This window comes from Strix aluco, chromosome 18, assembly GCF_031877795.1.
Source record: "Strix aluco isolate bStrAlu1 chromosome 18, bStrAlu1.hap1, whole genome shotgun sequence".
Lineage (NCBI taxonomy): Eukaryota > Metazoa > Chordata > Aves > Strigiformes > Strigidae > Strix > Strix aluco.
Genome location: NC_133948.1, coordinates 3917502 through 3930201, shown reverse-complemented (window position 1 = coordinate 3930201; position 12700 = coordinate 3917502). Strand labels below are relative to the sequence as shown.

The 12700-nt window shown below is 37.0% G+C and overlaps 1 protein-coding gene across 3 annotated transcripts in view; it reads left to right on the top strand.

The window, feature by feature from the left end:
- The window catches only part of MPHOSPH9 (M-phase phosphoprotein 9), a 32249-nt gene that overhangs the window by 14977 nt on the left and 4572 nt on the right, over window positions 1-12700 (top strand). For all 3 annotated transcript variants that reach the window (XM_074844200.1, XM_074844199.1, XM_074844201.1), the window contains 12 exons: window positions 69-194; window positions 998-1434; window positions 2365-2523; window positions 3615-3702; window positions 4760-4975; window positions 5817-5864; window positions 6220-6284; window positions 8060-8161; window positions 9736-9873; window positions 10600-10775; window positions 11555-11719; window positions 12046-12166. In XM_074844200.1, the coding sequence (XP_074700301.1) occupies window positions 69-194; window positions 998-1434; window positions 2365-2523; window positions 3615-3702; window positions 4760-4975; window positions 5817-5864; window positions 6220-6284; window positions 8060-8161; window positions 9736-9873; window positions 10600-10775; window positions 11555-11719; window positions 12046-12166 (1841 nt within the window). The remainder of the gene's footprint in view (window positions 1-68; window positions 195-997; window positions 1435-2364; window positions 2524-3614; window positions 3703-4759; window positions 4976-5816; window positions 5865-6219; window positions 6285-8059; window positions 8162-9735; window positions 9874-10599; window positions 10776-11554; window positions 11720-12045; window positions 12167-12700) is intronic.

Sequence of the window (12700 nt, the reverse complement as noted above, 5' to 3'; positions counted from 1 at the left end):
TGTTTATCTATATTGGGGATGGAGGATTGTGTTCAGATAAACTAATGTAGCAATTTTTCCTCTTGAAGTTGTCTTCTGCTGATGAAACAAAGCTATCGTCTTTGAAGGATATTTATCATAAAAGACAAAGGGAGAACAAGCAGCTGCCAGACCAGAATTTTATGCCATCTTCCCAGTCAAGTCACCCACCAGAGGTAACATTAATTTCTTTACTTCACATCTGGGTTTGATAGGTTACAGGCTGGTTTCACATTAATTGGCCCCTGCTGCCACCTCCAGTGTTACGCTGGAACAGCAGTTCGTGCAGCCGTGCGATGAACCAGACTGGGAAGGGATCCAGCTGAAAAGAAGCTGTAAGAATACCCTGGGTAAACAAGCACCTTGCTGCTCAACCTTGAGGATGGTGCAGGGATGAATCTGCTTATGCTGAGGCTGCAGCTGATGAAATGCACGTGGAACTGCAGCCACAGAAGCAGGCTTTTCTTGCTACTTCCCACCAGGCAAGTTAATTCCACCCGTGAAACAGAAGGGGCACAGGTTGTGGAAATATTCTTTGTCATATCTGTTTCTTTATACAGCTTTCAGTCTTGTACAAAATCCAGTAATGATGGCTACTATGTGACTATCTTGTTTATATAATCCATGAAGTGATTTTTGTAACTGTACGAAGTCATTATTTCGACCTACAAGCAGACATCATAGTCCTTTGATTTACATAATTGTCTAGAAAACCCGTGAAATTTCAGCTACAGATGTTGGATATGTCTTTTATTCTCAATGGAAACTTAGAAGCTGAAGTTGCAAATGTTTGGAATGTGTATCATCATCTAAGCTGTTACAGGTCCCTTCATCTTGCTTGTCTCTACCAAATGATTGTAGTAATATTCAGTATCATTCCTGCAATATATTATATGGATTACTAATGTCTTCAGATAAACTGCATTGACAAGAACAAAAGTTAAATCACAATTTTTTAACATTATAACTTATTTCCTAGATCTTGACACTGGACCCTACCCTGCATATGAAACCAGGTCAGCAGAACCCAGGACGCTGTTTTATCAATATTCCTGAAGACGCTACTCCTTTTTCTCCAGACTCTATGGCAGAGCCCGGATTTTCAAGTCATTGTGACACAGACTCTTTTTCACAGACAAGTAATTCATCTCAGTTAGATGATTCTCCAAAATACCCTGCCAGCAGCAGAGCTGTACATTTGGACCTCTGGAGAAATCACCCATTCCAAAATGAAAACAAGACCAGCTCTCCCTTTCCAATGGCATATGTGGATGCTAATAATGATAAATTAGTCAACACCGAGGAGGAAGAAACACTGACTCTAACTCCATCTTCTATTACTCAGTGTGCTGACAACAGTTTGCCAGAATATAGTCTTTCAGTGACATCTGTTGAAGATCCTGTGATAATGTCAAAGTAAGTAATTTTTTTTTCTTTTGTAAAAGTTGTAGAGTTGTTACTTTCGTGAAAGAAGTGAAACTTAACAATACTATTAAAACAAACAAAATATGTGAATTCTCTTTGCTTAGAACGTAGCTGGATATTGCTGCTTTTTTCCCCCTTTTTTCCTAATTCTTTTTTCTCCCCTGAAGTACAGATGGTGTATAAATAGAACAGTCATTTTTCACTTCTTACAGTTGTCTGTCTTTAGACTGTACTGCTTAATCTTCTTTAGACCACACTGTTTAATCTAAGGCACAATATTTGTGCTCTGTCTTCCTTGGATGTCAAAGGTTTAACTGGAAGGCAAACACAAAGCTTTGGCTATTTGTATATGTTAAAATAAAAATACATCCTTCATAGGCTGTATGAGGGAATTAATTTCAAAGTTCAGAGACGTTCAGAGTTCTGTGGGGGGTCGTGTTTTCCTATTTAGTGTCAAATGGTGGGAGAAGCACAGAATTACTGCACTTAGGAAAAATAAATATCCCCCATTTACTATTGAAGCTCATGATTTGCACATGGACAAGCAGATGTGGTATAAATTCCATGTGTGAGGGCTTATGTAGGGGTCACGGTTTCAAGACAGTCAGTGTTTGGGTTTTCCTGATTTAATTTTGCATGCATAGTGTCTAGTGCCTAGCAAAGGAGAGAAGAGAGTGTAAAGCTTTGTATTGTATTTGTATATATTATTAATATTTGTATTAATATGAAGACTTCTATGCAAGCCTTAGGTGTCTGACACCAATGCCTTAGATGATGAAGCTTTCTTTGCTTTAATTTGAACGCAACAAAGCTCTGTAAGAGAGAGATGTATGCTGAGTTCATGATGTGTGAGTGAATACAGCGGTGCATGGTCATGTGGATAGCTGGAAAATTTTTTTTGTTTTTTAATTTTGAAAATAGGATTAGGCAGAACTTGAGGGAAAAACATGCTCGACACATAGCTGATCTACGAGCTTACTATGACTCTGAGATACATAGCTTAAAACAGCAGCTAGAGGCAAGCCATAAAACTGCTTCATCTGAAGACTTGAAGAAAATCAATCAAAATCTTGCTGACAGGTACTGTTTGTCCTTACTTGTTCACTTCCTCTGCTGCATGATTCTTTGCAGTTTAAAAACTGAGTATGCTTGTTTAGAATATCTTGAAAAGTTTATGTCACTCTTCAATTCTGAAGATTTCATGCATCTGTGATGCTAATATTTTCCTATTAAATATAAATTTTGTGTTATTTAATGCAGCTGTTTAAGATTAGTTTAAAATTTTTGCAAGTGTGATGTTTGGACCAGAGGTCTTGTTTGACCTGATTTTTGCAGAAGCCAGTAAAAGTTCTGCTCAAGAAAGGCTGTCAGGCAGAGGTAGTCCTAGGCTATTTGTAATGGAACTATCTATGTGGCAAGATAGTGCTCACCTGTCATGCTGGGGAACATCATCCTTCTTTACCTGTCATGTCAAAACTACAGATGATATAGGACCAGTCTTGAATTCATTGGCAGCTTTATAAAGCCGATTTGTCAGTCAGTGCTCTTTGATCAGATATTACTACTGGAGTCTGAGTGCCTCGCCTATATATTCCATTAGATATAGCTTGAATGTTTGCTATATAGAGAAGTTTGATGTGATTTGTGTATAATTATTGCCAGTCAAAATACATACTGCAAAATTAAAAGCCAAAATACTTTACAAAATTTAAGCACTTCAGAATAATTGAAAAAGTGTCTGAGTAACTGGGACTCTTCAGGGCTTATCTTCCAGCACTAGTGTCTTCTAACTATTAAAAGTGACTTCTGAGCAGTCATGTATTGAGTTCAAGTAGCTTGTGATCCGATTTCAGTCATTAATTATCACACAGCATCATTAATTAGCTGTAGTAGAACTCTGGCGTGTCTCAGCTGCTTTTGGTTCAGCAGCTCTTGGGCTCTGAGCCATCCGGAGTCTCTGCCCGTGTTCCCAGTTTGCTGCTTGCCCGCCGTGAGCACCACAGCCCTTCCGAGCAGAGACACTGGGTGCTCACTGCAGTGGCTGAAGGCTAGGGGAGGAGGTCACAGCCCCCCAAAACTTGTGGGGATGCTTGAGGAAGGAAAGAAGGCTATAAAATGTAGATTTATCTTAAAATTTCAAGAGATTTTTGTAATCTGTGTGTTCTAAATAGGTGTGACCAATTAGATGCGGCTTTGAATGAAGCAAGTGCTCGCATAAAAGCCCTTGAAAATAAGAATAATATGCTAGAAAAGCAAGTGGTAAGTATATGTTCTTAAATCAAGTTGCTTTTTAACTAAAAGGGTAAGAGAATGCACTTGTTCATTATTAACCTGATCTGTGTTTCCATATCTTTCTCTTTTATTTTCAACCTTTCTCCTTAATATATGGCATCAGCCAAAAGTCACACCAGTGACTTTCCTAGCTGAGTTTCTTAAGAGTCCCTACTCGAATCATTATCACTTTGACTTATGAACAACCTCTCCAGGTTAGCAGGGATCAAACAGAGTTTAAGAGTGAAATATTGTGATGTCTTTATGATGTTTCTCTTTAGACTTACTTTTTTAAAAATTTATTTTGTTTTAATTATTTTCTCTTTGATTTCTTATTAGAGCTGTGATAAGAGCAAACCTCATCTGCACTGGGGCAAAAATATTCTCTTTATATGGAGGAAATGGCCTCAAGTTGTGCCAGGGGCGGTTTAGATTGGATATTAGGAAAAATTTCTTCACCAAAAAGGTTGTCAGGCACTGGAACAGGCTGCCCAGGGAAGTGGTTGAGTCACCATCCCTGGAGGTATTTAAAAGATATGTAGATGTGGCACTTAGGGACATGGTTTAGTGGTGGACTTGGCAATGCTGGGTTAACAGTTGGACTCGATCTTAAAGGTCTTTTCCAACCTAAATGATTCTGTGATTCTGTGTTTATACAGTCTTTCTGGCTAGGTCAGACCAGTTTGCTAATGACTGCGTAGCTGCATTTATTGGTCAAAGAAACAGGCCACTTTGTCATGAAAGTTAGACACCTGGAGAGACTAATTCTTTTTTTTAGACATTTTTTCTATGCTTGGAAGCAAGACAGTCACCTGGGATTAGAGGCCTAACATCTAGATATTTTAAGTCCTATAAAATAAATACATATTTTGGGTTTTTAGTCTTAACTTTTATTCTTTACACATCACAGAAATGAGCCAAAAGCTTGTTTAGTTCATGTACAGATGTGCCCTTGTCTTTTATTTAGATGATTTTAGATTATGCTTTGTACTGAAATAAAAAATCTGCTAGGTAAGCATTATAACGAATGCTTTTTCTCCTACAGGCAGATTGGAGAGAACGCTTTTATGCAGTCAGTAATACTTCCAAAGTTTTGCAAGAACGTATTGAAGAAATGCGCACAAATAATAAAGAGAAGGATAACACTATCAGTCGACTAAAATCGAGGCTTAAAGATCTAGAGGAAGCATTTGAAAAGGCTTACAAGTTATCTGATAATAAAAATACAAGGCTAAAGGAAGAAAATAAAATGTTTCAAAATGTAAGTAAGAAAATGAGCAAAGTTGCACAGCATGTTATGAATGTGGCAAGTCCTGGGTGCTTTGGAAAACTACTCAAAGTTTACTATTGTAATGTCTTAATGCACAACTAAGAGAACAGAAATTATTCAGCAGACTACTTAGTAGGCTAGGTGTTGGGTGATACCACAGACCTAACAGATATTTAAAACCAGTTATTTAAGGCAGCAAGTGTGTACTGATGTGATAACACTTGTCATAGTCTGTCTCTGGTATTTTATTACTTTATGTGCTATTCATTTTACTTTTAGAGATATTACAGGAATTTTTTTTTTTTTAGAAAGTTATTTGTTACTCTCAAGGTTAGTGGGGATGGACCAAATCTTTCATAAGTCATCACAACTTGCTAAAACTGTTAATTGTGTACGATTTTAGACTGAATCAAAGGAACTGTTCCTTTATGGAGTGCTTAAATGGATTGGCAAAATGGGTATTAGCTGGAAAAGCTACCTCACACTTTAACTCCTTTTTACAATTAAAATTTCAAAATACAAAGTCAGCTTTAAAGTCAGTGAGGAATTTTATTGGTTCATTCAGCTCCCTCTGTTTCTTTAGAGATAAATCATTTGAAAATTAGAAATACATTGTGTAAGTAGCTCTGTCTCCTCTTGTCCTGTCTATAACTTTTTTTCAGTTAGAAGATGCTAGAACTTCACAAATACTATTAAAGTACACTCTGTATCCCCTGTAGTGCTTCTGCAGATGTTAGACAAGCAATTTAGATAATTTTACAGCAATGAGCAAAACTGTTAATTGTATATGGTCTCAGTGTGGGTTTGTGTGTTCTTTTTTGTGTTGTTTTAGCTTTTAGGAGAATATGAGTCCCTTGGAAAAGAACATGAAAGAGTTAAGGTAAGTACATGCTAGTTAATTAAAGAAACATAAAAAATGTGTGATAATGTGCCACAGAATTAACTGAATTAATTATTTCACAAAAGATCAAATGGAAAGGTCCATATTTATTTTAAGTGATAGCTGCTTACTACATCTTCAGAGCCCTGGAGGGAGTTTGGACTGTGTTGTTTTCCAGTCATAGACAGCAAAAATACTGCAAAGTCAAAGCCAAAGAAATTTAATGGACCTCCCTGTCAAATAGGAAGGTGTATTTAATGTATTGTTTTCAAGACTGATGTGGAGTTACTTGTTTTTCTTTTAATACATTTCTGTAGTTTCTAGGTTTTTTACTTTTTTCCTTGTGTACTTGTAGGATACATTAAATACAACTGAAAACAAATTGCTTGATGCAAACACGCAGATTTCTGATTTGAAAAGGTAAATGTGAAACTGTCTTATTACTATTTTAACAATATGAAATACAGACTATGGCCTAAACATTTATTCCTAGATTATGAAGGCTGTAGATCTTGCAAGTTTAATTACATCTTATGAAGCATTTCATGTTGCTCTGTTACTTTGTACACACTATAAAAATCTTATTTTAGGATATGTGTGTTTTCTACTTCCTCAATCACGACATCTTCCAGTGGGATGTAATGAATTGCTTCCTTCCTGAGGGTTGTCACTCAGCTGGCCCAGCCAGTCCACTGCTCAAGCTTTTACTGCTGCAGTTGTTCTCTCAGGAACCCCCATCTTCGGCTAACCAGTCTCTGTTCTGGTTTTCAGGAGCGAGGATGCTGACAGGAGTTTGCTGTTCAAGATTATGGCTCCTAGGCATGAATAAAGGGCAGAAAGGAGTTCCACGTATAGAGCAGGAATAGTATCTCCTGTGGATGTCCCTCATGCTACCTGAATCTATTTTTTGGTTGGAAGAACAGAAATCCATTGAGCTTTATACTTTCTGGGTAGGCCCTAGCCAAGATGTATGTGACCATCAAGGGGTTTACAGTTCTAAACATATCCTCTAGTTTGGGATTTCTCAGCTGCTCCTTGTCAAAGGTGTTAAACAGCACTTGCTTGGGAAAGTCTGGAGAGGTGGGAGGAGAGAACATCTGAGAGGGCTCTAGGTCAGGCAGTATAGAACTGTAATGAGGTGATGTTTCATGTCATTCATCTCCCTTTGAGCTTCTTTTGTGGGTATGTGTTGCTGTAATTTCCTTTTATGTTTTTATATGAGCAGCTGAAACCCAGACTGTTCGGAAGATGATTTTTTAATTTTTTTTTAATGCGTGGGTTTTGATGATTCTTCTAGAAATGGGGCTACAAGTTTCACCTCAAAATTGATTCCAAATGTCATTGCCACCACGCATTAACCTCTGCACGGTCTTCAGCCAAAACCAGAAAAATAGCAAATGTGATACTCGGGAGATGTCACAGTCCTGTTCTTTGCTGCTCAGATCACCTGAATTTTTCAAGAAGAATAGAAAGAATGAATAGGAAGAATTAAAGGAAGGAATAAAAGGAAGCCAAAACCACTCTGCCTTCAATTTTTATTGGGACTGTTGAGGAAATGAAGATAGCGTGAAGGACAGTTCAGCCAAGTATTTCTATCGGTGCTTCTGTTTTTTCCTGCCTGATTCTCAGTACTAGGAATCACTCCAGACTGGTGAAATTGTATGGAAAAGGAGAGATTTTTTTTTTTTTTTTTCTTCATATCCTGCTCCAAAACCCTGTATTTCCGTTCTCCAAGTGGGGAATGCCTAAGACTGTGTGCATTGCCAAAGGGCAATGAAGATGTGGACTGCAGTATGTGGGAGAGAGGAAAATCATGTGAAGAGCCTGAGCAGCGGATTGGTGGAGTTACCTGAGTGACACACAGGAGAAGGAGCCACTCAATAAATCCAGAGTCAGGGTGACCTTTTTATAAGTACATCATTTCAAGGAGGAAAATTCTTGTTTTGTTTTCCCCAACCCCTCTGAGGTGAATGCTTTGATCCACAGCAATATCTCCTGGTCCTGTTTTTCTAGCTAGGTTACCTAACTTATTTAACTTAGAATTCAAATACTTATAGATAGATAAAAATGTAGTAGTTACTCTTGTTCTTCTGCTTCACCCAGGATATCTGAATAAAAATGAGTAAACTCTAAGAAATCTGATATATTGTTTATGTCATTTAAATCATAATGCACCTTTGCTACTTCCACATTAGGACAATTTCAAAACTTGAAGCTCAGCTCAAGCAGGTAGAACATGAAAATATGCTGAAACTTCGCCATATTACTGAAAATCGTTTAAGAACCTCTTGTGCCAAGTAAGTGAATATTCCAACAATGTGAAAACAGGTCATGTGTTTTAGAATACTTTTTAATGTGTTTTGGCTAAAAATGGATCAAGATGATGTTAGTCTGTAGGCTAAACTGGATTAAAACCCTGTGACATAATCCAGAGACTTCACATGACAAGAAATTATTAAAACCAAATAAATACTTTGGATAATACATGTGTGACTTGCCAGACTGTCTGTAGACTTTTCAAATGAGTGTTTGATAGGTCTCAATTGCTCAGCTGAATAGGGATTCCCATGCTCAACAAAGATTTTGGGAATAAAATCTAATAGTCCAATTAGACGATGAAGTTTTTCTTTGTGTCTTTGTCATTGATTTGAAAGGCTGATTACTCCCTTTTTATGTTTCTGAATATAGTTTGTACAGGTATCCTGAGAGTAGAGTGGAAGTTCAATTAGAATTCATACTCTAGTTTGAATTGTGAATTTATGTGAAAGAAATTAAAATTGACAAGTTGGCCTGTGTTCTGGTTTGTGGGTGGGGGTTTGGGGTTTTTTTTTTAATGTTTTGAAGACCTGGAAAAGCTTTGTCCCTCTTTGGTTTTTATTAGTTATGGCTTCTTTGGGGTCTCTCCCAGTTCAGCACTGATGCTGTGAAGCACAAAAATGATAACGTAATGTGTTTTGTGGATGTCCATTTGTATATATTGAACAGCAGTATTTTGGGGGGGATCTGATTTTTGATGACTGTGAAGATGCAAGTAGTGTAGGACAGGGACAGATTTCTGTTTAGATGTATTTTAATATTTATGAACAAGATCCCTCAACAGTGAACAGAAAAAAGGAAGACCATGTTCATCAGGGAGGAGAATGTAAGAGCCAGTATGGATTTGGGAGTTAATCTGTCCCTAACTGATCTCAAAGGCTCAAAGAAATCCTCATTCCAATTGAATGCACAGCAGGGTAGATCTACAGAATAGTAGTTATGGTTCATGGCCCGTGTAAACAAGAACCCTTTTTTCCTATTTATCATCTACTTTCCTGTGTATAAAAATCACATTTTTCTTTTGATATTTCAAGATAATAAAGATTGTAATATACTCATTGATGCTTATTAGTTAATATTTATCACTCTCAGGTCATCAACAGAGACTTTTTCTTGTTTGGGTTGTTTGGTTTTTATTTTTTATTTTTCTAACAAACGGGGTCAAAGGGAAAGCTGGGGTCAGATTCTCTGAACTATTGGAGTAAACTACACCAAAATGTTTTTGTTTAATTAGTTGAGAACTACTTGTTACCCAAACCTCTGTCTGAGTAAGCAACATTAAATTACAAGATGATCTCTGTGGAGTTCTGCGTTCTGAGCATATTGAGTAATTTAGACTGAAGCCTCAACATATGATTTTTTTTTTTTAAATTTTACTTCACAAACATGTTTTTAAAAGCAGTTATTTTTCCACAGTATTTACAAGTTTATTGTATATTTCTTGTTATTTCTGTTTAGAATAAATAGCCGGATTTTCTTAATTTTTTTTCTTAAATTAAAAAAAGAGAAAAAATTCCAAAGCCTTTCATAATTTTGAAGTTTTTTGCTCCCATAGCAAGTTGGCAACTCCTGATGTCAGCAGGCGAAAGTGGTTGATACCAGGAGCAGAGTATTCAATCTTCACTGGCCAGCCTTTGGAAGTCCAGGAAAGCCCCAAAGATAACAGATTAGAAGAAACCTATATTCCTTCTAGGTGAGTTGGTTTCCTTCAGTCTCCACTATGATGTAGAGTTGAACACTTCTAAAAATAGTTTTATCCGGAATTGACTAGATTCATATTTTTAGATTTTTGTGCTTGTTAAGTAGAGTTCTAAAAAAATTTCTCAATGTTGTAGATGCTATACAATTCCTTAAAAACAAAACATCTTTCTTCCTTCGCTAACCTGGTATGAAGCAAGCAGCAGCAGCAGCTTTCAGTACCTTCCCTGAAATATCAGAAAGCTTCAACTGCATCTTGCACCGCTGTCTTTACACTTCCCATGTCTGTGTCCAGTTCCACTCTGAGTTTGGAGACAGCGTGCTGTGTCGTACTGGATGTGAGCTGTAGCAGTTGGCTGCAGCCTTCCTCCAGTGTGAAGCTCCAGGTGTAATTTAGGGTATAATTTCTCAGTAGTTTGATTTCTTCCTCACAAGCTCCTAAAGCCTCTGTCAGGATGTATTTAGTTCTAAGAACATGTCAAGTCACCAAATTTAACTCACGCTGTTCAACTTTAGATTCTTGCATGGGCTATAACACAATCCTCTGAGGATCTTGGCTGAAACTAAAAAGCACTCTTAAAATTCTTGGTTTGATGACTGTAAATCCAAAACTAAATTTTTCCAGTTTTTTGTTTATTCAGCTAGTATTTGGATATAGGAAATAAAGTAAAAAAACTTGATCCTTTTTTTTTTCCCCTCCACTTCCTCATGTTCTTGTAAGGCACCATTCTCCTCCTGAAAAAGACTCCTCACAAGAAGACTCTTCAACAAACACAATAGAAAAGAAAGAAGATGACATGTCAGAAGCACCAATTATAAAAGCCTTTAAAGAACTTGAAGAAAGAAAAGCATTTAAAGATTGGGGTACACAGACAGAAAAAGAAGACTCATCAGCTAGTAACTTTTGTTTTTATATTCCTGAACTTGTCTTTACTGGCTTTTCTTTGTTTGCATGTCTTTTGGTTTTGTTATTCTCAGCATTAAAGTCCATCAGGCTTGAGTGATGTGATAAAAAGAGTTTTAGCATGCAAACTTCTGGAGTTTTCCTAAGGAAATTCAAAATGATATAGTGATTTGTTTGAAACAGGGGGAATGCAAAGGTTGCTGTTAGGTCTCAAGCTAAAGAGTAGTTAGTGTCCTTTTTCTAAGAATATCTAAGTATTTATAAACAGTTAATGGAGCTCTAACAAAGCTCTGGCTGGTTGTACATCCATTTTAGTGTTGTCCTCAAGGTGTTGTATCGAAATATTAGTAAGAAAGCTGGCATGTGTACTGTAGGACTGTACTGAGCTGTTCTAACAACACTGATGTAGGAAGCCTTGTAGTTAGAAAACGTTGAGTCTGTCTCAAATACTTATGTTCTTGTTTAGGCGGGTACACAAACCCTCTTTCCCAAAAGATGCGTTTGTCCTGCTTTCCGCTGTCTCTTCATTAAACGAGTGTTATTTAGCAGCATTTCTCCCCCCACACTACAAAGCATCCTTTCATGAGTTAAACTGTCTGTTTCATGAATATGATGAGCAGAAAGTGAGACTTGAGCAAAACAGCACAAATATGTTGACATGAGCCAGACTAAGTTCAGTCTTTGTACAGTAAAAGCTGAGTACAGGAGAATACTTGTGAGTCCTTGTATTGAAAAGGATTGATTAATATAATAACTTCTCCCTTTTAATTAGAAACATCAAATCGACGTCAAACTGTTGGGTTTGTTGAAACTTCTTTAGTTGCTAACAGATCCCCTGAGAAAGGTAAAGACCAACACAGACCCAAACGGTACAGCTCCCCTTCTGGCCAGAGGTCATCATCCCTTCCTCCTTCAAACAGGAAATCAAATACTCCAAGTAAGTGCTTTTCCAAAGTTTGGTTTGTGTTACTCAAAAAGTAGAAGCAAATAATGAACGGCTGCTCTAGAAGAAAGAAAAATAGGATTTCTGAATTATTCTAACAGATAGTCTGAAAAAAAAGCTTGTCTACAATCATAGAAAATGTGAGAGTTCTAAGTTTATTTTCATTTTTCTGTGTTGCAATGCTCTTTTCATCTAATTTAAATAAACATGTAGACAGCTTTGAAAAGCGTTGTTTTAAGATGTAAACATCTGATCACCTGAGTGGGAGATACTGCATTGGGAGAAGTTTTAGGTAGTTAAACATACTTTGTCTTTTGCAGCAACAAGAGAGATAATGTTGGCGCCAGTGTCTGTGACATACAGCCCAAAACGATCTCCAAAAGAAAACCTCTCTCCTGGATTTAGCCATTTGCTTAGCAAAAATGAAAACACGGTGACAAGGTATGAGCCTTGTGAATACAATTGTGTTCTGATCTTTATTATAGAAGCAGTATATTTATGCAGGCTTAATGCTGCTGTTTCTTGTTCATTAAAAGTCCTCAAAAATGAGTCGTGAAGATTTCTGAATATAAAACCAAGGGTTTTGGGTTTTTTTTTAAATCTGGCAAGAAAAATCAAGAGTGATTTCCAGTCTTTAGCATTCACCAAGATGATATGTTGGGTTTACTATTGACACAACATTGATCAGTGACAAAGAAGTTACAGAAGAATTGTTCTGTGGAGTAAGTCCAGATCTACATGCCACTTATCAAGTCATGTAAACAAGAGTTGAAAGTAGTGTCTACGTACCTGTCACGGCACCTACAAGCATGTTAAAAATACATTAAAAATTCTGCTAACTGTACTAGATACTATGGTTTTTATAGAGATCTTTGCTTGGCAAGGCTTGTAGAGTTTGAGAACTTACTTACCTGCGAGATTAAAGTGTAGGACATGCACATGAGGAAGAAGAAATGTGTAGCACCACTTTAATAG